Source organism: Meles meles, chromosome 15 (assembly GCF_922984935.1).
Source record: "Meles meles chromosome 15, mMelMel3.1 paternal haplotype, whole genome shotgun sequence".
Lineage (NCBI taxonomy): Eukaryota > Metazoa > Chordata > Mammalia > Carnivora > Mustelidae > Meles > Meles meles.
This window is the reverse complement of record NC_060080.1, coordinates 200852-227582: the sequence shown is the minus strand read 5'-3', so window position 1 is coordinate 227582 and position 26731 is coordinate 200852. Positions and strand designations below refer to the sequence as shown.

Below are 26731 nucleotides of genomic sequence, written 5' to 3'. Positions count from 1 at the left end.
CGGAGGGGCTTCGGCTCGCGCTTCCTGTGGGTTGGGGGTCGGGCTGCCACGTGTCCTGCCAGGGTACCTGTGCGCATCCGCAGGTCGCTAGGGCCTTGCTCCTGTGCCGCCCTGAACCCAGCCCTGCCTGGGGGCTCCAGACTGGGGCGGTGCACACCAGCTGGGTCTCCACCGTGGCCCCCAGCCACGCCGGAAGATTCCTCCAAAAGGAGAGACGCTAATTGACTTATTAAATGTCGAAGCAATCAGGCAGCTCCTTTTTTAATAGCCCGAGATCTGCATTTAGACAAAAACAGATCCGAGTTCCTGGTAAAGGCGTTTCTTCTCATCCTGTCACAAGTGACAGGAACGGAGGGAAACAGACTGGGGGGGAGGGGGAGGGGCAGGCCGGGAGGGAGGCGCGGGGCGGGGGAGGGGCAGAGGGTAGAGCGCGGCGGGGAGGGAGGAGGGGGCGGCGGCGATGACGGAGGCGGCGACGGGGGAGGGGAGAGGACGGGGCGAGGGAGAGCGCGGGAGGGGAGCGGGGGGGGGGCCGGGGGGCCGGGATGGGCGGAGAAGGGGGCGTCTGACGACGATCCGCACAGGGGCACCAACACTTGAGCGCTTCTAATTAAAGCCCCGCGCGGAGCCCTCGGGGACCGGCCTGACGTCGGCGGGCGCGGGCATAAGAAGCGGCCGCGGTCGGAGCGCAGCCCAGGCAGCCGCGCGTCCGGCGCCCCGAGCGGCGGAGCCACCGCGTCTCCATCCCCGCGCGTCTGTGCGCTCCGACCGCCGGGTCGCCGCGGGCCATGGAGTAGCGGGGCGCGCGGCGGCTCCGGGACGCGGGGACAGACGCCGGGACGGACGCCGAAGGACGCCCGCGGCTCCGGAACACGGGGACAGGTAACCGGCCGCGCCCGTCGCGCAGGTGGCCCCGCGGGCGGCGCCGGGCAGGTGTGGGCGGGGGTCTGTCCCCTCCCCGAGCGCGGGGTCTAAAGCCTGGCACTGCGCGCGGTGGCGCGAGGGTCCGGGGCGCGGGGGGCTGTGGGGGCCCGGCCGGGAGGAGGCGGCGACCACCACACAAAGGCAAACTTGAGCGCGGCCGCTCGGGCGGGGCGCGGCCCCCACTCCCCCGAGAGCGCAGCGCCCGGCCGAGAGGCGAGAGCGGCCCGCGCAGGACCCTCCCCGCGTCCCCCGGCCGCCCGGGACGGGAGGGTGCGCGCCCGGCCCGCCGCGGGGCTCGCGAGGTCGGGAAAGTTGTGGCGGCGGCGTGCGCCCCGGAGTGCGGGCGGGCGCGCGGCCCTCGGAAAGTTGGGCGGCGGGCGCGGAGGCGGGCCGGGCCGGGGGCGGGCGCGGAGCGGGGCGGCGGCGCCCGAGGCCCGGCTCTCGGCTGCGCCGTGGCGGGGCCTGCGCGGGCCCCGGGGACACCGCGCTCCAGTCTCCGCCGCCGGCCCGGGTCTGCGCGCGGGGGCGGGGGCCGCGGGCTCCGCCGTTGGGTCCTCCCCCGCGCCCCGCCGCCGCCCGCCGACTTTCTCCCCGGTCTCCCCGCACGCAGCCCCTGCAGCGAGCCGAGCTCCCTCCGGCCGAGCGAGCGCACGATGCGCGGGCCCGGGCGCCCCCTCCTCCTGGGGCTGCTGCTGGTGCTGGGGGCGGCGGGGCTCGGGGTCGCCGAGCCCCGGGAAGCGGCGGACGGACAGACCGTGCTGCGGCTCATCGTGGAGATCCTCCAGGAGCTCAAGAAGTACCACTCGGGCGAGTCCAAGAGGCTGCAACTCCCGGGCCCGCACGACTACGCTCTGGGCCGCAGGGAGGTCCCGGACTACCCGGTTTACCCCGAGGAGCAGCGCGTGGGTGAGTGTCCCGGCGTCGCGCTCGCGGACGGAGGGACCTGCCGGCGAGGCTTCTCGGGGCGTGTGCGCTGGAGAGGGGACCCCAGCGCGTCTGCGTCCCCGTCAGGTCTCAGCAGACCCTGGACTCGCGTTTGGTTGGAAACAGAACCGCCTTCGAGAAAGCAGATGTATTTTAACAAGATCAAACCGTTTCGAGTGCTTGGAAAAACTAGGCTTTTTCCCCCCTTTTTTTGAGAAAAAAATAGGAGGGAGGTACAGGCCGATGCCTGGCGTGTAACTATCCGCACCCCACTTGCAAGACACGTGAGTTGTTACCTAGGTCGGGAGCTTTGGCACAGAACTGTCATCTGGTATTTAGGAAATGGAAATATTTTCAGCGAAGCACTTTCAGCCCAGACAGAAATGTTTCGGAGCCACCCCCTCCCCTCACCCTCTCCGCCAACGGCAGAGCCTTCCCAGAGTGGGTGCCCCGTGGGAAATTTCCAGAGAAAGCATGCAAGCTTTTAATGCTTTCCTGACACAATTAGGTCAAATGTGATAAGGTCAATTTCATACAGACTGACATTCGGAACGTCGTAGTAAATGTTCCCTCCTCAGATGAGCCGTGTTCGCCGCAGAGCAAAGCGCAACCACACGCCATCACAGCTAAAGTTACTACCCAGAACGAGTGCGTGAGAAATGCTTACAGGTGACTGTGAAGAAGAAAAACCCCTCCCAGAAGCAGAAAGAAGGAGAGCCTTGCCAGTCCCCAAGCAAAAACGGAGCGCTATCTTTCTCTGGGACGCCTACGTTAATCTAATAAACCAGTTAAATGTCTCTTTTCATGCATTTACACCAGCCTTCATAACAGGTGGTTTTGAAGGCATTTAATCCTTGTTCTAAGTATATACCTAGAAAAAAAAAGTCTTATGACAATTTTGTTTGAAGGATTGGGAACTTTGAGAGCTTGTGGTATTTGATTACCAAGCTGTCCAAAATGAAAACGTCTAAACACGATTTATAAATCAGAAGCTAACGATCAAGCACACACACACACACACACTCGCGTGCACACACATGCACACCTCTTCACCCTGATACAACTTTATGGTCACTGTCCTCACACTGATGGCAGAGACAAGACAATATTGAAGCTTTGTGGATAGCCAATACTTTATCTGAAGAAATTGTGATCTGATTACACGGCCTCGCACAGGGTCATGTACAGCGACCGGGGGCTCCAGTCTGTTTTACCCACTGCAGTGTTCCTGGGTGATGAAGTTTCTGGGAACCTTCTTCAGCACTCACCGAGACACATGAAATAATGCTGGTTTCAAGCAATGCGGTAACTAGCCTCTTTCCCTCCAACAGAAATTGTTCCTCGGGATCTGAGGATGAAGGACAAGTTCCTCAAACATCTTACAGGTAAGTGTCATTCCTTCACCTGTGCCCAGGTCCTGGCATCCTCAAGGCCTCACACGCTGCTTTTTCTTCCACGTTCCAGGTCCTCTTTACTTCGGTCCAAAGTGCAGCAAACACTTTCACAGGCTTTACCACAACACCAGAGACTGCACCATCCCTGCCTGTAAGTGACAGCTTCCTGACTGCTTGGGAAGACCCGTGCGGGTCCATGTGTCTCTCGTGTTCCCCGCCCGTCCTTCTAAATCTGCTCTTTGCCAATATATGTTCCCTCCTAACTGTGGGGTTAAGGGTTAGGGGGACCAGCCCGTAGAGGAAGGTGACTGCATTCTGCTAGGGCTGAAGGGGAAATTATTCACATTCACTGGGATTGATCAGCTCTTGGAACGGGCTCAACTCTGCCATTCACATTCTCGTTTGGCTTATGAACCCGGCATGACGTCCGTGTTTGTGTCTATGACAAGCCGACGTTAAGAATGAGCCTCGGCCCCGGCCCCCGTGCAGGGGAAGGCTCTGCAGTAGCCACGGCCGCCCCGCCCGGATGACAGGCTCCCCTCCCCATCCAGCACCCAGAGGTAGTTTTGGTTGCTGATCTGTAACGAAGTGTATTTTATTCCCCCAAAGAGGGTTGCCAGTGCTCCTCACAAAACACGTAATGATGACAAGTGACCTACTGGCTACAGTGACGCGAGTTAGAGACCTGAGCCCGTTTCTCCTGGAGCGGCTCCCGGGAGGCAGGTGGGGCAGACGCCCCGGAGGTCTCACCAGCTGCTTTCAGAGACTACCCTGAGTGTCCAGACCAGACTTTCCTGCCCTGCCTTCAAAAGATGAGAAGTAAAACAATAAGGCACTTTCTATGAAGTGGAAGTTTTCTGCTCAGGCAGGAAGGTTGCCCCAAACCATCGGCATTGCCGTGCGGCGCTCCTTGTCTGGGCGCACCGCCAAGGGTGGCCGGAAACTGGGAGCACCGCCTTCCGCAGGGAGCCGGGGTGCTTGGCCTTTAAGCCCTCAGTGCTGCACAGGGCTCAGCCACGGCCAACAGCACGCTTGTCCCACGGAGCTCGGATTCTTTCTCCAGCACGGACGGGAGGGTGGACCGAGGCACGAGGACCAGCACGGGCACGGTCCACCCTCTCGTCCGTGCCCTGTGCACCTGGCATGTCCTTCCCCCACTTCCTCCTTCTAACATGGAATCATCTTCTGCTTGAGACTTACTCATTATTCCAGGGGCCAGAGAACCTTCTCATTTTTATTGTTTAAATGTGTCTCTACTTTTAAATACCATCTTACAATACAGGATCAGAGATTCTAAATCTGAAAGTGATCTCTGGGGGTCATTACTTCTAGTCTTTTCATACATGGATGAGGAAACGGGCAACACGCTTCAGTTCCTTGTGCCCTGACACACAGATCCACACTCGACTGCAAACCCTTCCCCAGGACACCGTGTGCACCCACACTCATGGCTTCCTTTTGCTCAGTGACTCAGCCACACGCCACCCCGATCTCTGCTCACCTGGTATGGGAGGCGGCCACCAGGGTCCATCACGGTTCCCCTCAGGCCCTCAGAGACATGGACGCCTGCAGGTGTGTGCACCGGGGGAGGGGACACTTACACTTTCCCACAGGGAGGCCGAGAGCCGAAGCTGGACCCCTTCTGTGTTGCTTTAGGCTGTATGAGAGAAAGCGAGAGCCCTGAGAGGTCAGGACTGGAAGGAACCAGAGCCGCCTTACTCAAAGCGTGGTCCCAAAGGCAGCTCTTGGGAAGAGAACTTTGAAGTCTCCCCAGGCTGCACCTGGACAAGATCCCAATTATGTTAGAGCTGGAGATACGCCGGGTTGGGGTCGGGGGGATGGTGTCACCTTCCTGGTCTCTGGGTGTGCTTTACCTTGAGCTCACAGGACACTGCGCCCACCCATGCTCTGTCTAGGAAAGCCTCATTCGAAGACATTTGGTGCCACCACGGAAGAGGGAAAAAATCCCAGGAATCCAGATGACCCAGTCTCCAGCTGTTGGGCCTTTTTTCCCCCTTTGAACACAAACCATTATGTTGTCTAAATATTTAGGAGCTGCATTTTTGGGAGTAGCTGTTTGTCCGACATATTGTGCAAATTCATTGTTATCGGTTTACTGATTCATTCAGAATTTCAGTTAAGAGCATGAATTCTTCCATTTTTTTAAGTAGGATTTTGAGACTCTTGAGAAGTAAACGTCAGTAATTTATCAACTGCTGTAGCTTTCCACAGAACTTCAAACTGAGGAAATTCCTTTGTGGCCCTGATCACCAAACCTCCCTTGTTCTTTCTGAGGTAGCAGCTATGGGGTGACTTAACAGGAAGTTAGGTGAGATATCAGGGGAAACCATGTGCACTCGGAAATCAGCACGTTGTCTGCATCCAGCCTGGGTCTTTCTGCTTTGTTACTTGTCGACCCCTTTCTTGACATTTTTACGCAGAGGGTTTTGTGTACGATCAACCCAAGTGGGGACCCAGCCTGCAGGAGCCCTGAAAGTTAAGTCCCACGGGGCGCGGGAGACGGTCTAGGGAGCAAAACCGGAGTCATCTGGATGAGCGTGAGGGGCCACCGGGCAAGGAGACCCTGCACCTGCCGCTCCCCGCCCAGCGTCCAGTCCCATCACTGATCTCCTGCCAGGGGACACGAAAGGCCCTCAAGTAGCGTCAGCGATTCAGTCAGCAACTTAGAGCCCATGATTTCAGATGACAGTCTGCAGCTCACTCCCAGGGAATTCAGAATATTTAAAGAAATCAATGGCTTTAGCAGTTGACATTAAAAATACTTCAGGAGTTGTTGAGGTCACTGACAAGGGCCCACGATTTATGTTCCCTACAGACTATAAAAGATGTGCCCGGCTTCTTACCCGGCTGGCTGTCAGTCCAATGTGCATGGAGGGCTAAGGTAAGCTGACCGCGGCCTCGCGGGTACACACACCAGGGACCCAAATCCCGTTTGGGACATGAAAAATTCATGGGGGTTCAGAAATACACCTTCTTTGGCTTAAGTAGGCTTCCTTGGAGTAAGGTCGACCTGACGCTCAGATGCGGGCCATCAGGAAAAGGCGCCCCGCCAGCCTACGCGCAGTGCCCCAGGCGGCGGCCGTGAGTGACTCCCGGGGAGCGCTCCGCGGGCAGAGCGTGCTCCCTGGAAACGCATCCCCTCCGTGGACTAATTTCAGCACCTGACTTCATGCATAAACGAGGACACACAGCTGAAATCATGCCTGTTCACTTTTAGGCTTTCACTCATTCACTTACACTCATAAATGAGTGTATGACTAACCATACCCATGCAACTTTTACAGACAGATCTGGCAAATGTGTGAGTTGGAATCTATCGTTATGCCAGGAAGCTCATAAGGAACAGCCAAGAATAGCTATCCTCGCTCTGTTTCTATCAGTTACTTTCCCACAGTCTCCAACGGTGAAATATAAAAGCATGTTGAGTTTATGAACTGAATTTTCAGCCTCGGCCTCTTGAGCGCTGATGTACACCAACGATCAGCCGCACTGCCGGTGGCCGGTTTCTCTTCCTGACACAAATGCGTGGACTTCAGGCATGAAACGGTCACTTCACAATCTCACACTGACGATGTGTCTCGTGGGCATGGGCACTGCGAGAGGCCACGTTTACCCCCACAGACAAGACCTGCTTCTGGTCCTCGGGGCTGTTCCCGGAAAACCTATGGGCTGTCCGGAAATGTGCGCAGAGGGGACGTGATACCGTGCACAGGCCGTGGCTACCCCATCTGCCTCGTGTGCATGAGCGCGGGAGTCGTGTTCTTTCCACACAGACATGCTCGCTGCGGGAAAGCCTGTGCCCATGAAGGACAGTGCCCAGGGGCCGAGCCAAGCCACGGCCACCGTCTGGACGCGCAGGCGCAGCAAGTGCCGTTGTCTTCTCCCCGTCAAAGTCCCACCGATAAGGACCGAAGCGTGCGGTTTAGTGCAGGACCGTGAGACCGGGTCCCTGCAGGTTCACAGAGGCTTGCACGACCTTGTCGCGTGGGGGAGGTGAGAGCATGGCTTTTCAGGCCACAGCAGAGAAGTGCCGTGCACTGCCTTGAGCCCCACTCTACCTCCCATCGGAGTCCTGCCCGGTTTCTCTCATGGCCCACACGGCACACAGACTTCTTTCTAGAGCAGGGACTGGATTCTCTTAAGTGTCCGAAGGTGACGTGTTAGGGGAGACGGGAATGCTCTTTCCCCTAAGCCTGCCTTCACAGTAAGAGCACCGTCTCCAGAGATGAACCAGGCATATCCTCGGAAAAGAACGTCCATTTGCTTACAGGAGGGAAGACCAATGCCCTGTGGTCCTCTCCGAAACAACTCCTCAGGCTACACACTGCCTGTCCTGTTAACTGTCTCCAGCCGAAGAGACGCTGGTTCCCAGCTTCTCCCCTAGTCAGACACACCCAAGACCTCTCACACGCACCACTTCATTGCCTCCACCTGCCGCTCAGTTAAGTTCAAAGGCTCAGGTAAGTTAGACATGGAGTTCTGAGTAACAAGTAGCCAGTTCAGTCCACAAAAGGCAGCTCAAGTCCAGTGACCCTGGAGCTCACCACTGTTTCTAACGTTAACGAACAGTGTACCAGTGGTTCGGGCGTACTGCATGGAGCGCTAGAAGAAAGGGTTCCTTCTTGTTTAGTTTCGCAAATGCTCATGCAGACGGAGGCGTAAGCGCCACTGAGCGGTTTCTCAGGACTGCCAGGCTGGCCCTCCCCGTGGCCCGAAGGAGAGAACCAGCCAACACACGTCAGGACTGCGGGCTGCTCCTCAGACTCGAGGAGGAACCGAGTGACATTCGGTTGCCCCCGTGACGGTTTTCATTCCTTCAGCACAGCAGGCGTGTCCCAATGGTGGAACTCGGTCATTTCCACAGTAAGACAGAGTCCACTTTGGAACAGAGAGAAATACACCTGCAGACTGTGATCGATTGTGTTTTCAGACACATTATGTTGTATCATTTGACGCACAGGTCTTCTAGAATTGACAAGAAAGTGGAGTTCTACGAAACCAAATGTGTTTTTCGGCAGTGAGCTGCAGAGGACCACGAGCCCACGGACCACGAGAAGTGCCTTGGAGACCAACCGGGAGCAGAACCTGCTGCCTTCACGGACATGTCCCCTGCGAACAAGAGATTTATTTTTGCAGACAGACTCTCCCACAGTCCCTTTAACTTGAGTTCCATACGTCGTCAACACTGTTGGCAGGCGCGCACTCAGTAGAGCAGCGTCCCTGACGGTGACTCCCGCCGTCCGTGCTGCTGGGGAAAAGCGAAGGCTCCACATCCAACGCGTAGTGCCATAACCGACAAAGCTAGTTCATCCTCCTCAGTAGCTGAAGTCTCAGAGTATTTCTTTAGAAACATAAACAGAATCTGAAACTCTATTTTCATATAGCATTTGGTATGATTTAATATTTTTGTTACTTTTACAATTAAATTCCCAGAGTATTATTTGGAACTGCATGGAAAAAAAAAACAAAACACAAAAAACTTGTCGCCTTTTGGAGACAGTGGAGTGTAAGTCTGTGAACATATCCAGGCTGTTGCATTTGTCCTTTGTATCATAAATGTCCAATAGCACCCAGATGCTGTGCAATATGTAAATAGTATGTAAATGCAGTATGTGAATAAAACAAGTAATAAACGGAGTGTTTGCGATAACCAAGTCTTCCAAGTGACTCTACTTGTAACAAGGCTACCGGTGGGAATTCCTGGCTTAACGGCCTGTGAAGGGATCCTAGCTCTGGCAGAACGTCATGGAATATAAAAGCATCAGTACATGAAAGGGGAAGGCTATGAGTTCTCGGAAGGGACAACTAAATCGGCGTTTTTAAAAGCAGAGCTACTGTGTCACAGCAGTGTGTCTTAAGACAGAGGCCAGTACGGTGGTGAATACTGAAATGCGGCTGCCTCTGTGTCTTCCTGTGTGACTTCGTAATCATGAAAAAGCTAAGAGGTAAGACTTCTAAGCCGCTGGTTTTTACAGGTGATCCATTTTGAACAAATCTGACTGCATTCCATTTAGGGCAGGTGAACTCAACACTGAGCTTCTCTGTCCGCGGGACCTCTCGTCTGGATACAGCCGCACGGCTAAAGCAGACACGATTCCCAGGAGAGGTCTGGGGTCCGCATTTGAGATACAGATGCAAACCGTAAGGAAAGACTGTGGGGATTTGTTCATGACCCTGAAGGGATGGAGTGTGGAACTACCTTGAGATGACGGAGCGCCTACTGGAGGACTGGGGCAGAGCTACCCTGCGTGCTCTTAGTCCTGTTTTCTAATTATTCTCTTTTCCACTCCGTTCTTCACTTTGTAGAACACCATCACCAATTTCTCAATCCATGTGACCTCTCCAGTTTCCCGCTCGCCTGCAGGTTTTCAGGTAGGACTGTCTTTGGGAAATCCCGCGGGGAGCCAGACACGCGTCCTGGAGGCATGCTGACAAGGCCACTGTGATCATCCTCCAGGACTTAATGCCCCCACCCCACCCCCACACGGGACCCCCAGGTTCTGAGGACAGGCAGCCCCACAACACCCGGATGGGGCAGCCTTCTGAGCAAGGATGCGTTCAGGCTCTGGAGGACGGCGGCTGGGAATGAGGGGCCGACGGGGAGCACGTCCGCTCTCGCTCATCGAGCCTCCCAGGAAGGCCCAGTCTGGACAGCCAGCTCCGAGGAGGAGACTGCCACACGCCCCAGACGGTGGGGTCAGCCAAGGACATGTATATGGCTACAGGGGCCTCAAACTTCCTCCACAAAGAAGCAGAAGCAACGGACCTTTGTCCTGTGACTCCCTAACACTGAAGGCAAACACACACACAGAACCTCACAGGTCACCTGAAAGGGACGAGAGAGCCATTGTTTTTCAATTCTTCTGCACTTATGGATAAAAAAGCAGGCAGACACCATACTTCTTAGTTGCATTTTTATAATTTCCCCAGTTTATTTTGAAAACAATCTTTTCTGCCATATAGCCGTATGAATTTTGATCAGTTATCGCAAAGTGCACAGAAATGACCTACTTGTAAGCACTGATGAGAGCACACTAAATGTCTCAATATTGAAGCATCCCAACATAAAAGACTTTTCCCAACTTTTAAACTATTTTTTCTCACCTAATCTATATTTGACATTTGGGTTCCATAGGCATGAAAAGCAGGCACGTTCCTCAAACTGACAGTAAGACAGACCAGCATAGTTTCCTTCTTTCTGGCTGTAAACTTCCAGGGGCAAAATATTCGAATGCGCTCAAGCTGATGTCCTGATGAAACGGACTAGCAGGCAGGAAAGCTTCTGCAGACGGAGCGGCGACTGCTCCACGTAAACCATGTGCGCTGTGAGCAACGGCGAGCCTCGGCGGTGAGCTGTGGACGGGCGGCTGGGGCTGGCCTGTGCAGACAGCAGAGGCCACGGTCCCCATTGGTCATGCACGAACTCAAGGAAGAGGAGGGGCTCGTGTGCCAGAAGGGACGCTGGGTGTCCTCATGCTCCGGTGACTGTTCTACTTTGTTTGTTCCACTATTTTTGAAACTGGGACAAAGTGGGAGGTTCGACGGTCTAAGAACACTTCACGTACCCCATAAACTGTCTGCATGAAACATTTTTATTTATTTGTCTGTCAAGTACAGTAACTGATTTCCATCTACATGACTGAAGGTAAGAAACCGAGGGACAGGGGAGCCTGCGGGCCCAGCGGGGCAGGGGGAGCACGGGCGGGCTCAGCGGGCCTTCTCCAGGAAGGCCTTGCAGCACCTCACACACTGCTGGTAGACGCTCTCGAAGTCGGACTCATTCCCCTGAAAGCGGAAGAAGAAAGCACAAAACCCGCGTAACCCAAGCCCTCAGGAGAACCTGAATCTGTCCTGCAGGGGGCAGGACACACAGGCCAGTCCCCACACCGCCGCTCGGTCTCGCCAGGCCAGAGGGAAGAGGTGTACTTACATAATAGGGGTCTTCAATAATGAGCTGGTTTTGTGGGTCATAGCTGCCAAGAAGCTCGATTTTAGCTTTGCAGTCTTTAATGTGATGACTTTTTCTATTCAAGTCTCTGAAATTGAAACATGAACTTGGTTTTCTGATTGACGGTTTCAAGTTAAACAGGGACATCTGCTAGGGTTTTATGAAGCAGCCGTATCAGAATCCAGCAAGAATGACCTGATTTACAAAGGAAACCGAACCCCGGCGGACCTGCGTGACCCTCGCACCACAGGTTTCCGAGACCGGCAAGAGGGTCTGTAATGGTGGCGTGTTCTCATGCTTCTACCCAAAATACGCGTCCCTCAGTCAGACCAGCACTCTCTACCCTCCTGCGAAATGCACGCAGAGACGATGACATCGGAAAGCTCCTATTCCTGACATGAGACAAAGGTGGCAGAACGGGACTCAAAGAGCCACGTGCAGTAAGTCCCAGAGGGCTGCCAGTCTCGTCCCAGGGCATCCTGACACGGCATTTGGCGCGAGCCTCCCTGTGCCGCCGCACACCCCTGCAGCTTCGGCCGAGCGAGGTGAGGGTGAAGCTCCCGCCCGCCACCCTGTCCCCTACACTCGCTCGGCCATGAGGAGAGCGCCAAGCTCCTCGGCTGCGCTTGATTCGTCCCCCGTTTAGCTGCCCAACCTCCGCGGGGCACCTAGGACACGTCAGACGCTGCTGGTGCGGGGGGAAGGCTGGCCAGGCCTCCGAGCTCCAGCACGCGTCCCCCCAGCCACCGAGGCAGACGTGTGGACTCCAGCCACACCCATGGAGACCCTGCACGGAGACCCTGCTCGGGGCTCCCTCCCCCCCGGAGACCCTAACAGAGGCCCCTGCTGACCATCCCTGCACGTGAGGAAAGTGAGGACGAGACAAACCACTGAAAAACGAGAACAGCAATATCATAAATAAATACAAATATAGAAAGTGCATGCATTTGGTGATGTTCCTGATTCATGAAAGCAGCAGGGCAGCTGTACACTCCTACAAAGGCAGTTAAAAGCAGAAACAGTTTCTATTCATAAAACGCGTGGAGTCCTTGTGAATTAGCACTGATTCCGTGAAGAAATCCCCGCAGTCACACCGCGAGCACGTCCCAGCCTCCTCTGTGCCGGCAGAGTGCGACCAGCCAGTGGGCAGGCAGCTGTCTTGCTTGCCAGCACAGCAAACCGTACACGGCCGTGTGACAAAGGGACGCAGGGTCCCGGCCTTCCAACCGGAACCGCTTCATACGTTCTCTCGGACCTCACCCGCAGCGGCCCGGCACCTGCCGCACACGCCGTGTTCGCGGGCTCTTGGCATGACCACATGGTATCACACCGTCAGGGGCAACTCTGGGCTAACACAAGGAGCCCACGCCAGAATGCACCCGTCAAGGGCAGGCAGCATCAACAATTCCTCATCCGTGGGTCCCCATGTCTGGCGCTGTGCCAAGCACACAAAGCTCACTCAAGAAATGCCACCAAGTTCCTTGTCGCCCAAATGCACGTCCCCACGCGGGGTGACCATGAGACTCACAGCAGGCTCTGCCTCACAAAGCCGAGGCTAAAATTCTACCACACCAATCTGCTCCACGTGCAACGTGACCTCGCGTGCCTCTCTGATAAGATGCGGAACAAGGGTTAAGTGCTCGGTGTTGTGCAGAGCACCTAATGCAGGTCATGGCGCAGTGAGCCCGTTACCTAAGAGCCTGGCCTGTCTGGGTTTGTTTTTATATCCACGAACACAAGCAAAAGCTTCCCTTTTCGCCCATCCTCCTTATTGGGGCTGGGGCCAGCAGTAACAGGGGATCCCATGAGAGACAACAGAACACCACGGGCCCAGGAATCACCGCGTCACTCTCCCGTACAACCAACCCCAGCTTCCATGAAGCTGCTCACAGCCCGGCCGGTCCCCGGGCTGCACCGGCTCACCAGGCTCCCCCTCCCCTGAAAGCATGTCTACTGGGGAGACCGTTCTCAGCTCCTCGCTGGTTTCTTACTATTCTAAACACATAATTCTGTATGTTGTGACCATCACTACTTTTAAAACTCAAATAAAAAAGTCATTTTAACAACAAACAACTGGCCTATTACTGAACTGGGGAGTTGAGCAGAAGGACCTTTAAAAAATGTGGTTACCTCAGATTGCTTTCATCCATGCACAGTATATAATCGAATGTGGCAAAGTCTTCCTTGGTGACCTAAAATCAAACACAAGTCAAAAACACAGTGTTTATATTTACAACAACCAAACCTAGAGGATCCAAAGCAATAAACATAAAAAGTTCGCTATATTTGAACCTGTTAACTGACTTAAGTTCAATAATTTAGGGTATTTTATTTTAAAGATTTTATTTATTTATTTGACAGAGAGAGATCACAAGTAGGCAGAGAGGCAGGCAGAGAGAGAGAGGAGGAAGCAGGCTCCCTGCTGAGCAGAGAGCCTGATGCGGGGCTCGATCCCAGGATCCTAAGATCATGACCTGAGCCGAAGGCAGAGGTTTAACCCACTGAGCCACCCAGGCGCCCCAATAATTTAGGTTATTTTAAAGTTAAAATAGAGTTAACCTATTTTGTGACATTGTATTGCAAAAAACTACTTAGATTACTAAATTCCTTGGAATAACTAACAGTATAATATGTAAACACAAAGTTTATACTCCCCCCCCACCATTTCTTAGTAACAAAGTATAATTTACTTAACATACTAAACTGTCACACGTTTAACCCCCTTCACTGTTTTACCCCATTTTTCATTCCGCTTTCATTCTGCAAGAACGTAACACCCTAGCCCCAGTGACAGACACCCAATCAAAGAGCTGGGTGGCTGTCCCTGGAGGCCTCCCTCCAGTGCAGGGCAGGCAACACCCAGCACAGCCATGTGAAGAGCTCTGGGGGAGACGGGAAGCTGAAATGTGAAGGAGGGTGTTCGCAGAGGAGTCCCCGAGAAAGAAACAGGCAAGGACCTGGACGCGCGGTTCTTCCCTCCCCTGAGCACAATCTGAACACCACACGGAAGGAAAGGCCACTCAGTACTTTTACTGATTCGGTCAGTTTGCTGACATCAAAATTCATCAATTTAAGCCCACTAAAATGTAAGTAGGGAAGTGACTTGATGATTTCTGCCTTCATAAATACTGGCAGAATTAGAAAGAAAGGAACACAGAAAGGCGACATAATGAAGGTGGAAATAATTTCTAACAATGTAATTTTCAGCAATAACCTTCCCCACTAAAAAATCATCTAAAATATAAGAGTGCCAGGAAACTACAAAGAAGATATTGAAAACTTTTTTTTTAAAGATTTTATTTGTCTGACAGAGAGAGACACAGCGAGAGAAGGAACACAAGCAGGACGCCTAGGGGGCTCAGTGGGTTAAGCCTCTTCCTTCGGCTCAGGTCATGGTCTCAGGGTCCTGGGATGAAGCCCCGCATAGGGCTCTCTGCTCCGCAGGGAGCCTGCTTCCTCCTCTCTCTCTGCCTGCCTCTCTGCCTACTTGTGATCACTCTCTCTGTCAAATAAATAAAAATTAAATAAATAAAAGAAAGAAAGAAAAAAGGAACACAAGCAGGGGAAGTGGAAGAGGGAGAAGCAGGCTCCCTGCTGAGCAGGCAGCCTGATGTGGGGCTTGATCCCAGGACCCTGAGATCATGACCTGAGCTGATGGCACAGGCTTAACGGCTGAGCCACCCAGGCACCCCAGAACCCTTTTTTTTAAATGAGTACTTTTCAAATTTTTTAATTTAACAGAGTACTGATACTATTTGTAATGATCATATAGCAGACAAATAATAAATATACTCATTGTTCTGTTAAAGATTTAACTGTTGGCTCTTGACATACACTTGCATGAGTTCCTGGTGACAGGTTTGAGTGCCGAGGACTGTATTTGTTAATACTCCCAAGGTACTAGCTTATTTCAACAACTATTACAACACTATAAGCTATTTCCCCGAAGAGTTTATGAGAAACGTGCTAGGATTAACACTGTTTTTAATTTTAAATTACTGCAATTATGGATCAAAAGACAGTCTTAGAACTGATAGCTACCTCTAAAAACCATACGTGATGTTTAGATATTAAAATGATTGAGAGGGGCGCCTGGGTGGCTCAGTGGGTTAAGCCTCTGCCGTTGGTCATGATGCCAAGGTCCTGGGATGGAGTCCCTCGTCGGGCTCTCTGCTCAGCAGCGAGCCTGCTTCCCCACCCCCCCCTTCTCTGCCTGCCTCTCTGCCTACTTGTGATCTCTCTCTGTCAAATAGATAAATAAAATCTTTAAACATATATATTAAAAAAAAAAAAGGTTACTTGCAATACAGAGTAGGAAAAGAAAAACAGCCGTAAACTTCTATTACTCTGTTCCAGTCCACTGGTCAGCCTGACACTGTGAATGGATCCTTTACTCACGAATAATTTTGACCTCTTGGATACCTGGAGAATTTGAGGGCAGTGATTCTCAAAGGGGGGGGGGCAGCTGGCAATGTCTGGAGACATCTTTGATTGCTATGATGGGGAGCACAGGGGTGCTCCAGCATCCAGTGGGTAGAGACGAGGGATGCTGCCAAACATCGCACAGGGCCCAGGACAGCCCCACAACAGAGAACCACCGGATGCAGGGTCAGCGGTGGCAAGGCCAAGCACCTGCTCCAGAGGCTAAGAAGCCTGGGCACAGGGCCACTGCTGGAAAAGAGAAGCTCCAGGGACCAGGCAGCAACCCCAAAGGCCGGAGAGAAAAGCAGGACATAAAGGCCGGCCGGACAGAGAGCCTGACACTCACAAGCTTTCTTCTCAAACGATCTGCCCAGTTCTTGAACTACTCAGGGCAAAACGAAGAGGCCACAGGGAGGCTGCAGCAACCCGGTGAGGGAGCAGCCCCCGAGGAGGAGGAGCCCGCTGACGGCACACAGGGTGGGGGGGATTCCCATGCAGGGGTCCTGGAAGACCCCGCCCAGGATGGGTAACAGTCCAGCACCGTGGACGCCCCACGGAGCCTGGGCCAGCAGGTGGAAAGGAGGGAAAATGCAGAAGATGCATCAGAACTTCATGTCCAAACTACAGAGAAGTTGAATCTCAGAAGAGAGAATGAGCAGAAGGAAAATACAAAAAGAAAACAACAGAGACTTTTCCAAAACTGATGGAAACGATCAGGGCGCAAATTCAGGATGCATACTTGGGCTTCCCACAGTAAAACCGCTGGGAAAGACAAGAAAAGGAGTCCAGAAGAAAAATGTAAAGACAGCAGAAAAAATAAGGGCAATTTCAAGGGACAGCCGATTCAATGACCCCTGCACAGCCATTAGAGCAGAAATACTATCTGTAATCAACAGATTTTTTAAAATTATTATTATTATTTTTTTAATATTTTATGTATTTGACAGACAGAGATCACAAGCAGGCAGAGAGGCAGGCAGAGAGAGAGGGGGAAGCAGGCTCCCCGCTGAGCAGAGATACCTATGTGGGGCTCGATCCCAGGACCCTGAGATCACGACCTGAGCTGAAGGCAGATGCTTAACCCACTGAGCCACCCAGGTGCCCCTGCAGCAACAGACTTTTTAAGAGAACAGAGAAAGAGGGAACATTTCTCACTGGTTTTATGAGGCCAAACACCCGACAGGTGTGACACCAGGTGTGCATCCAACAGCTGCACACAGGTGTACCCGCCAAGGCGCTCAGCCCAAATGAGCAGCAGCCCAGTGTCCACCAGGCGTGGCACGGGTGCGCCCGCGGCAGCCGGACTGGAGCAAGGCACCGAGAGCAGCATCAGAGCAGGGGCTCCCAGACAGGCCGTGGAGACTCTCGGAGAGAAGCCGACAGAAAGAGCTCTCACACACAAGGACTCCAAGGCCACAGACTAAAAGGCAGAACGAATGTGAGTCGTGACCTCTGGAGAGGAGGGACCGCAACGGGGCCCAAGAACCCCTAGAGGACACGTGCAGGTGTCAAAGGTTTGTGGAAAAGGACTGTGTAACAAAGTGAGGTCTCCACAGAACTGCCTGTGCAATCAGATACCCGGAAACCCCGAAGCACCTAAACGTATTTTGTTTACTAAACCCAGGCTGGAAGTACTAGGAAAATCAAAATTTTAAGAAATGGAAGAGAATGGTTCCCTTAGACATTCTGACAACCGCTAAAGAAAAAGCCTGCACAGGCCTCTGAGGGGCTCAGTTAAGTGTCTGCCTTCGGCTCAGGTCATGATCCTGGGGTCCTGGGACTGAGCCCCGCATCGGGCTCCCTGCTCAGCGGGGAATGTGCTTCTCCCTCTGCCTCTCCTGCTCCCTCCGCTTATGCTCTCTGTCAAATAAATAAAATCTTAAAAAAAAAAAAAAAGCCTGCAAGCAATCACAAGATGCTAAAAGGTAACAAAGATCTAAAATGATAGTAATTGGGCACCTGGGTGGCTCAGTGGGTTGAGCCTCTACCTTCGGCTCAGGTCATAATCCCAGGGTCCTGGGATCGAGCCCCGCATTGGGCTCTCCACTCAGCAGGGAGCCTGCTTCCTCCTCTCTCTCTCTGCCTGCCTCTCTGCCTGCTTGTGATCTCTATCAAATAGATAAATCTTTTAAGAAAATATGATACTAATTTACAAAACATACCTTACCACTGTTTTTTTTTTTTTTTAAAAGATTTTATTTATTTGACAGAGATCACAAATAGGCAGAGAGACAAAGGAGGGGGGAGCAGGCTTCTGGCGAGCAGAGAGCCCGATGCAGGGCTCAATCCCAGGACCCTGGGATCATGACCTGAGCTGAAGGCAGAGGCTTAACCCACTGAGCCACCCTGGCGCCCCCCTTACCAGTGTTTTGAAGAAAAAAAAAAAATAATTGAAAAATTTTTCTTAAAAGGAACAGGGAAAAAGAAAAAAGGAAAGAAACAGATTGTGTGGGAATATTCTAAAACCAACAGCTACAACTGATCTTTAAAAATGAGAAGTTTCTAGCTTAAGACATGTGTATTTAAAATATTTCATTTTTACCCAAATTATGTCCTTCTGTACAAAAAACAATCTGATCCTAAAAACAGAAAACATGAAAGTGTAACTGCTTGAAATCATGAACTACTGAGAACGAACTCGCATTCTCTAACACACAGGAAGTAGGAATGGACAAGGTGTGCAGATCCCGGCGGTGAGGCCACGTGACCTACAAATGTGTACTATTCTGTCCAATGAAGATTCGATGTTGAAACAGGTCCGGCCTCAAGGCAGTTAAGTTAGTTGCTAACATACAGAGTCATCTGGCAGCCCGAAATGAGAAGTTCACAGATTCCAGAGTAAATGTATCGAAGCCAAAATAGCATTGTGTCACTAGCTTCGGAGACACTGTTAACGCACCAGAAGTGTTGCGGTGGCGCTTTTGTGAACTTCCTGGCTCACACTTATACGTATTTTTATTAAAACAAATAAGCCTATGGTCAAATCCCAGTTCTATGCCTCTGAAGCTGGGTGACTTTTGATACTTTATCCATTTTCCCTCCAGAACTGCTTCTCCATGGGCAAAACAGGTTCACCAACCACTCCCTTCCCTCGCAAGGCAATGGAGGACAGATTGAGACGATCAAAAACGGAAGCACAATGCCCTGCAGTGGAGCAGTGTGAGCAGCTTTCGGTGAAGCCGTGGGCGGAGACAACAAGTCTTTGTCCACTCCTCTACAAAGGTCTCGCGCGAACACTAAAACTACACCGTAGCTCGCACACCGCCCACCACACCTCTAACCACCCGCCACACCTCTAACCGGGTACGGATCTGACAACTGATTTCGAAGGCAGCCGGCAGATTCTCGGCATAAAGGCCTCTCATCCCTGGACACAGCCTATTACTTCTGATAGCGACCCGCAGCCTTGCTTGGTCTTCAGAGCCTGCATATTTTGTGAGGCTGGACACAAAAGAAGTTAAAAGACTCTAACCTCTAACTCTCTTTTTAAATTTTTTTTTTAAGATTTACTTTGGAGAGTGAGCGAATGAGAGAAAGGGCAGAGAAGAGAAAGAGGGAGAAGCAGACCCCTGCTGAGAGGGGAGTCTGATGTGGGGCTCGATCTCATGGCCTTAAGAGCACGACTCGAGCTGAAATCAAGAGCCGGACGCTTAACTGAGCTACCAGGCGCCCCGGCTGCGATTTGTAAACATCCAGCTGAGTCTCCACAAAGTCGTGAGAGTGATAAAAGTAACCTTCCTTGTGTGACAGTCCACGAAGCACTTGTCTCAGAAACGAAGCACATCTCTTCGGCAGCCCGGGCCCTGCGGTGACGGAAGAGGCCACGGCCCGCGCCGGGCACTGGCTCCGAGCAGTGGAGCTCCACGGCCTGCCCTGAGCTCTGGTGCCCCACGGAGGCTGCGGCGGCACAACCCTCACGCTCCCCCCGGCCGTGGCACGTGAATCTTAGAACCACGCGGCCCACTGGGCGCTTACCAGGTCCAGGCAGCTACTCAAGTAAGTGAACGTGGGAACTTCAGTCCCTCGGTCACACGGGCCGCACTGCGAGTCTAGGAGAGCCACTCGCGGCTTCCGCACTGCACGGAGAGACTCAGCACGCCCGCCTCACCCCACAACGGTCCACCGCCCAGCACGTCAGAGTCGGAGCCCGGAAGTCCCACTGCTGGCCTGCACGACATGCATCCGTAATGACACCAGGACTGCCCTGGGCTCCTAAGTCACTTGACAGTTGAAAATGCGTCTATTCTAGCAACAGACTTATACCATAAGCAGACTGGTTACCAGGGCTTCAACGTTTCAATCACACAGACAGAAACGAAAAAGAAGATTATAACTCAGATCTCTAGGTCCTAGGCAGGGCTCTCACCAGGATCACTTATGTGATTATAAATGCATTTTGGCCTTTCCCTTTCCGCCATCTTGGGGCCTAGGGAGGCCTGCCGGGAGGAGCACTCCTGAAGCGCCGAGAACGTCCGGAAGGCTGTGGGCCAAGGCCATTTTTGCTGGCTCTAAGTGGGGTCTGCAGAACTAGAGGGAGCACACAACTCTGCTTAAAACTGAAGGGCTTTATGCTCAAGATGAAACTGAATTCTAGACATGTGCTTCTGTGTACAAGGCAAGCAGCAACAAGGGACTCCTGGCAGCAAGCCAAGCAAAACCACAGCAATCTGGGAAAAGTGACTGGAGCTCAAGGAAACAGTGGCTCCCGTCAAACTGGCCCAGAATCCGTGTGATGCTGAACCCCCAAGGATTTAAGCTTAATGAAAAGAAAATAAATAAAGGTGTAGATTTGTTCTCTTATATTGTTGTCTAAAAAAATAAATAAAATAAAAATAAATGCATTTTAATAAGTAAATTCCGAGATCATGCCCACCTTTCAGAACTGTGAAACCAGCAATGAAACAAAATGGGGAACCCGTGGCTACGTCAATGGACCCAGAATAAACTCATTAGCACGTCAGTGTGGTTAAGTTCACGGGCTCTCAAATTAGGGGACTCCAGGATTAGAAAGTAGATGAGATCTCTTCTACCTGTCTTGCCTTATGGGCCGTGTTAATGCCATGATTTCTGAGGCAGCTCAGAGTTCTTGGATCTGGTGACCGGCCCGCGTTCCAGTCAGAAACAGCGCCGCTGTCAATGACCCACTGCAACACAGAACACACAAGTACGGCTTCAAGTTCCCGTGCGGTACCTGCCGGGCGATGTGACTCATGGGGACTCCATGCTTCTTCATGCAACTCTGCCCTCGGTAATCAGGAGGGTTTCCTATTTCATACGTGGATGTCGCTGCACTGTCTATCCTCCACTGCAGGAGAAAAGAAGAATTTTTTTCGCAATTTCCTGCCGCAAAGGCAGTCAGGTTGCCTCTTTAATATGGAGAATGGTACTTACATGATCTGAAAGCTTTTGGTCAGTTACAAGTTTTCTGAACACTGCTTCTGCAATGGGTGACCGACAGATGTTACCTTAAAGAGAGGGGAAGGCAGAGAGTGGGCATCAGGTCGGACGCCAGGGCAAATTCCAGCAACCGCTTCCCCCAGGTGACACACAGCAACAGCACCTCCCTCAGGAGAGCCGGCCAGCTTCCCTCCAGTGCGGGCACAGCGGGACCTCTGGAAAACCGCTGACCAAACCCTAGCCCCATGACTTGACCCGCTGCCCATGTATTCCAAGTACGAAAAACCAGGAGGTAAAAAAATCAATTACAACTGAAATCACTGTTTTTTAGGTTGCTCTCAGTGACCCAGAAGTAACTCACGAAATCAATGAAGTGGGTTGCAATGAGCCTATTTTAAAATGAAATACAATAGGGTTAAAATATGTATTTTCAAGTAAATTACACATAAGGATTAATACTGTTTCATAAAATAGACAAACACACACATTTCAGGATGTAATCTGTCGAGGGTCGGACGGCTGTCTAAGGGTACTGCCCTCCAGGTCACCAAGTCTGCCCAGAACTTCCCACATCAGCTACAAGTTCAGGGACTCCCCAGGACCACCCTCACTTCAGAGCCGCTGGCTACGGATCCATGAGTCCCCACACATTCAATAATTCTCTAGAAGAACATATAAAACTCCGGAAAATGCCAGACTTAGGATTATAGTTTTATCATAACAAAAAGATTCAAAGCAGAAAGGGCCAAAGTTAGAACGCATAGGGCAGATTCTGGAAGAGTGCACCTGAAGCTCTTTGGTCCTCAGACACATGTCACCCTCGTCATCCAACAGCGACAGGACTCAGGGTATTGTCAATCTGGGAGGCTCCCCAGAGCTCCAGGGCCAAGGGTTCACGGAGTTTCACTAGGCAGGCGTGAATGAGGGAACGACGGGTCTGCAGCTGAACTAACTCTCCAGCTCCCCTGGCCCCGGCGTGGGGCTCGCAGACCCCGCCCTGACTCACCTCCACGCATGAACTATGTACGGACCTCCTGGAGTAACAAAACACTCCCATCACCCTAAGGAATCATGCTAAAAGCAGAAACAAGGTAATGAGAAAATTCCTCATCAGAAAAGAAGGGAAGACTGGAATTGATCTCTCAGGAAGAGGATTTTGCAGGACATTTAAGTTAGGGGTTGCAGGAATAAGCGATGAATGTGCGCTAGAGGGTCTGGGTTACAGGAACCGTAACTGGGCCCAGAACGTGCATTCAGAGGGCCCAGTGGGAAGGGAACGTCCAGCACTCTGCAGGGCCGCGCAGAAGCCCAGCACCGCACAGGGTCTGAAGAGAAAGACCCTTCCCACAAGTTAGGGACACTGCATGGCTGGAGAGCCTGGAAGCACGGGTGGAGATGGCCGACAGAGGCCGACACAACAAACACCAGCCACAGACGGGCGCTGAGTTAAGAAGACACGGGTCGCTCTTGATTCACGTTAGAACCTTCGGGTTTGTGATGGGCATGTGGAACGGGATCTCCCGGCGGGCTCTGAGACCCAACGGACGCGGTGCTGCATCTGACTCGATTGCTGTCCTCTTCAGCTCCCACGTTGGTCTTGGGCCTTATAATGTGTCTATAAAGGACTTTTTTTCCCCACAGAGACTGGTTTCCACAGCGGTGAAGTCTATCGACCACTCAACCACGAAACGGTCAGGAATTAATCCCCAACGTCCTCTGTAAGCTAGTTCGTGTTGTAAAGTCTCTTCCTGCCACATCTGAATTTCTGTTTGGTTTTCAAGGTGAGTGTTACCGTCCCCGCTATGCTAATTACCGAAAGGCTCCAACAGGTGTATGACTCGTTCATCTGTCGCCACACACCCCAGGAATACGCTTATCTGAAACCACTCTGTTCGGTTTCAGACAACGGTTATTATTTTAAACTCCAGAATAAACACTTACGATCTCACAAAAAAATCACAATCTGACAAAAAATTTAAATTATTAACTGCAAAATAACAGCTTTCCCACAAAACAAAAACTAGGTTTATTTACTGCCTTAAAAAGTCAAGGCATATCCATTCAGATAAATATTTTTCCCAGATAGTTTATTTACAGCAAGATGTATGTCGAAGTAGATGGAAAAAAATCACTACTATAAAAACTAGACACTACTTATAAAATTAGCAGCGTCCTCCTTCCTTGTAACTTGATCTCTCACCAAATCAATGCACTATTTAAAAACAGAGCTCACAGTAAAACACAGTAATTCAGTTTCCACCTTTGGAAAAGTTCTAAAAACTGAAAATGTCATCTTCAGATTTCTTCGGAAAAAAGCTCAATCTGTTAAGCTGTTTGTTTCTTCCCTATCCGCAGCCTGATACGTACGAAATTCTCCAAGGGCAGGGGCTCACCCCACAATGTGCGGCACGTCGGAAGCGTCGGTAAGAACCAGTTAACGAGTATCGGGTAACCTGGCCCGGCCACGCCCACGCCCGCCGCACAAACACAGTGCCTTCAACAGTCCAGCGCGTCTCTGCAGCACAAAACCATGCAACACCGCCATCAGCCTGCCAAACTACGGAGTGTGGCTCCTTCCTGCCACGAGCCTTACCAAAGGAAAACATGTGGAACTCCTCTCTACACTTCAGTGTGAAAAGAGCCCAAATAACTGCTTTGAAGGAATAATTTCTTTTTCATTTCAAAAATACACCCTTACTGCTCTACGTTTCTATAGGGGATCATGAGAAACAGCATTCATCGACCCTCCAACCTGCCCAACATGTGACCACTGAGCACATGCACCAGCGATGCCCTCTCGGACCCAGCACACACTCCTCTGCACCCCTGGCCTCACCCCTGGGGCCTCGCCCCTGCCCAGTCTAATCTCAACACAGCAGCTGAGCACTTCTTTCTAAGGGCCCTACCTCTGCGCAGTGGCTTCATCCTCCAGGGGCTTATCTCCTTCAGAGTAAGCCCAAGCCCTTCACGTGGCCTCACCAGACATGTCCTCTACAGGCCCTAGAACAGCATCTGGAAACGACGATCCACGCTCACCACCTCTGTGTACAGCCCACAGAAGCAAAAATGATTCTTACCTTTTCAAACAGTTGAAAAAACTTACAAGGAGACTAGTATCTTGTGGCATGAGAAAATCCCAAGGAATTCAGACTGCAGTGTCCATACGTGTCCATACGTGAAGTCTACCGGGACACAGTCAAGAGTTACTGTTTGTTTCGTCTAGGTCTGCTTTCGCAAAGCACCAGATAGGTACGTTCTAGTTCTTTACGTAAGTTCAGAGACTCCCCAGAGCATTCACTTTTATGTAAGGAATGAGCTTTCCTATGCACCCAGAATAGTTCTAGTTATGTATTTACGGGGGCATCGAGAAACAGTCACTCAAATTACCTTCGAGTTCGGGTACCAAGAAAGGTCTGGCTGAAGAAGGCTACCGGGGCTCCAGGCCAGGCCACAGCGGTTTCCCTGCCAATATGAACGGGACCAGCTCTCTCATATCAAAACCGTCCACCCGCTTTCCCCGAGTCCTGGACACTATTCAAAGACCCAAGGCTTGCTTTCTGAACTCTCGAGTTTTGCCCAAATGTCACCGTGCAGGTGAGGCCGTCCCCGACTGCTCAGAAGTGCGTTCCTCTCCCACCCCCTTCCCTGCTCTGCAGGTCAAGACACATCACCAGCTTAGTGAGGAACCAAGTGCTCGGCTGTAGGTGACAGGTGAGCTGTGCAGAGGCAGGAACTCCAGTTTTGCTCACTGCCCACCCCTAGCACTCAGAGAGTACCTGGTAACACAGCAGTTGCTTACAAAGAAAACAACTGTACGCAAGACAAATACACATTGTACATGTACACTTCCCCACGAGTAACCACCATGTGCACTGTGTCCCATAAACGACAACACCAAGTCGAGTAAACAAGGCAACGGACTCCTGCGGGACGCCCAACACGAACTGAACAGCCATTTCATCAATCTGTTGATCCCGTCAGTCGGGCTTCAAAGGAGAGCTTAAAAATCAATTGATGCCCACCACCAAAGTGAAGCAAGGTGGCCCTTTCTCCTCCCCCGACAAAATTCAATTCTGCAAATGCCTACTTGTCGTCACATACTGTCTTCAAGCTGGAAATGCAGAAAAATGAGCCACAGTTACCGCCCTCGAGAGGACTAAATCCAGGTGTGATCGCAAGAGGCTATCACGTGATATCATAAGTCTTACAATGAAAAGTGCCACAAAGGGCTATAGGTTAACGACTTCCACTCCGAGGGCCTGGGAGAGGCAGAGAAGAGAGTATTTGGCTCTGCCCTTACAGAAAGTCTTCCCAAGGAAAACGCAACGCGGGTGCCCAGAAGCCACCACAGGAAGGTGCGTTAAGCCCCCGAGCCGCCGGGACACACGAGTCACAAGGCACGGGCAGGAAAGGGTAGGAGAGGAAGCGCAAACAGACGTGCGCCCTCTTCTCCAAGGGCCGGCCCAGAAAGGAAGGGAAACGGGTGCACAGAAGCGCCGCCTCATCAGAAGACACGAAGTGCCGGACTCTCCGTGACCCAGGCCTGCCCCTCTCGGAGGTCAAGGAGTCGGGGCGCAAACTCTGAGAATGCAGCCCCGCGGCGCCCCTGCAAAGCAGAAGCCCGGAGCGAAGGGGAAGGGAGTTCCAATTCGGAAGGCCGGCAGCGTCCTGCGGCACAGACACCGGGAGAATCGGCTTCCGCAGCCCCGCCGGCCCCGCCGGCCCGAGCGCACCCCGTCTGCAGACACGCAACGAGGGAGCGAGCCTGCGAGCCCGGGCTGCGACGGGTCTGGGGCACGCACCGGCCCCGCGAGGAAGGAGAAACAGGTGCTCGGCGGGCGCAGTGCGGGGTCCCCCGGCGTGCGGGGTCGAAGCCGCGGCGGGGTCGGCGAGGTCACGGGGACCCGCCCGCACAGGACCGCGCCGCTGAGGGGCACCGGCTCGGACGGCGCCGAACGGTAAGAGGACCCGCAAACGGGCAGCGGGAGAAGCTCGCCTGCACAGCGGGCGCGGCCGGGCGGCCCGGCTCGGAGAAGCGCCGGCAGGTGCGCGGGGCGGGGAGCGCCGGGGCGCCCGATCCCACCCCCGGCTTCCCCGTCCCAGGCCTCCTCCCGATCACCGTCCCCGGCCCGGCGGCGCAGCTCGAGACCCATGAGACCCGGCCCGAGCGTCTGGAGGAGCCGGAGCGGGGCCGGGTCGCGCGGTCTCACCCAGACACACGAACAGCACCGACTTGGGCGCCGGCTCAGCCATCTTCCCGCGCGCACACCCAGGCGCCCGCGAAGCGCGTAGGCACGTTTCCTGCGCGACGCATGCGCACCTCGAGCGACCCGCCGCGCGCGCCTGCGCAGTACGGCCTCCGCGCTTCCTCGGGGCGCGCGTCCCGGCCTTGCGCCTGCGCAGTACTGAGGCTGGGGGACCGCGGTCCTCCGAGGGCTCTAGGGGCGTCCCGGGGGAGGGGCGGCGTAGGGGCGGGGCCAAGGGTCGGGAGTGGGAGGCGGGGCCTTGGGGAGAGGGAGGGTCTTCGAGGAGAGGGTCGGACTGGGGGCGGGGCCGTGAGTCCCCTCGAAGGGGGCGGGCCCAGTGGGGGTTGGACTCGGGTCACGGGAGGGCGGGGGAGGGCGCCCGGAGCACGCGGCGGGGGTGCGCGGGGCCGCTGACCCGTACCCGAGGGCGAGGTCCCGGGCGGGTGCCGAGGGTC

The 26731-nt window shown here is 53.2% G+C and overlaps 2 protein-coding genes across 8 annotated transcripts; one reads left to right on the top strand and one right to left on the bottom strand.

Moving 5' to 3' along the window:
• Nucleotides 1–528: 528 nt before the first annotated feature.
• Nucleotides 529–8894, top strand: ALKAL2 (ALK and LTK ligand 2). Of its 3 annotated transcripts, XM_045979619.1 has the most exons (6): nucleotides 529–882; nucleotides 1535–1830; nucleotides 3180–3233; nucleotides 3313–3393; nucleotides 6079–6144; nucleotides 8224–8353. In XM_045979619.1, exons 2-5 carry the CDS (start codon nucleotides 1578–1580, stop codon nucleotides 6141–6143), a joined length of 453 nt encoding a protein of 150 aa, XP_045835575.1. In that variant the 5' UTR covers nucleotides 529–882; nucleotides 1535–1577; the 3' UTR covers nucleotide 6144; nucleotides 8224–8353. The 3 variants fall into 3 exon arrangements, with proteins under 3 accessions (XP_045835575.1, XP_045835574.1, XP_045835576.1); XM_045979618.1 differs by lacking the exon at nucleotides 6079–6144 and having other exon boundaries at nucleotides 8224–8894; XM_045979620.1 differs by lacking the exon at nucleotides 3313–3393.
• Nucleotides 8895–10834: 1940 nt separating this feature from the next.
• On the bottom strand, nucleotides 10835–26372 carry ACP1 (acid phosphatase 1). Of its 5 annotated transcripts, none has more exons than XM_045979396.1 (7): nucleotides 24108–26232; nucleotides 21340–21419; nucleotides 21025–21098; nucleotides 20664–20777; nucleotides 13342–13403; nucleotides 11194–11299; nucleotides 10835–11048 (listed from the first exon to the last, which is right to left on the bottom strand). In XM_045979396.1, the coding sequence occupies exons 1-7, from the start codon at nucleotides 24155–24157 to the stop codon at nucleotides 10971–10973; spliced, it is 564 nt and encodes a 187-aa protein (XP_045835352.1). In that variant the 5' UTR covers nucleotides 24158–26232; the 3' UTR covers nucleotides 10835–10970. The 5 variants fall into 5 exon arrangements, 4 of the variants coding, with proteins under 4 accessions (XP_045835352.1, XP_045835351.1, XP_045835354.1 ...); XM_045979395.1 differs by lacking the exon at nucleotides 20664–20777 and adding an exon at nucleotides 20825–20938 and having other exon boundaries at nucleotides 24108–26225; XM_045979398.1 differs by lacking the exons at nucleotides 21340–21419; nucleotides 24108–26232 and adding an exon at nucleotides 26241–26372.
• Nucleotides 26373–26731: the final 359 nt, after the last annotated feature.

Bases quoted from the DNA above. Each gene is read 5' to 3' on its own strand.
- ALKAL2 (XM_045979618.1), top strand. From the start codon at position 1,578: ATGCGCGGGCCCGGGCGCCCCCTCCTCCTGGGGCTGCTGCTGGTGCTG. The intron at 1,831-3,179 runs GTGAGTGTCCCG...TCCCTCCAACAG, and splicing joins CCCCGAGGAGCAGCGCGTGG to AAATTGTTCCTCGGGATCTG. The intron at 3,234-3,312 runs GTAAGTGTCATT...TCCACGTTCCAG, and splicing joins GTTCCTCAAACATCTTACAG to GTCCTCTTTACTTCGGTCCA.
- ACP1 (XM_045979396.1), bottom strand. From the start codon at position 24,157: ATGCCACAAGATACTAGTCTCCTTGTAAGTTTTTTCAACTGTTTGAAA. The intron at 20,778-21,024 runs GTAAGTACCATT...TCTGTGTTGCAG, and splicing joins ACCAAAAGCTTTCAGATCAT to TGGGTCATTGACAGCGGCGC. The intron at 11,049-11,193 runs GTAAGTACACCT...TTCCGCTTTCAG, and splicing joins TTATTGAAGACCCCTATTAT to GGGAATGAGTCCGACTTCGA.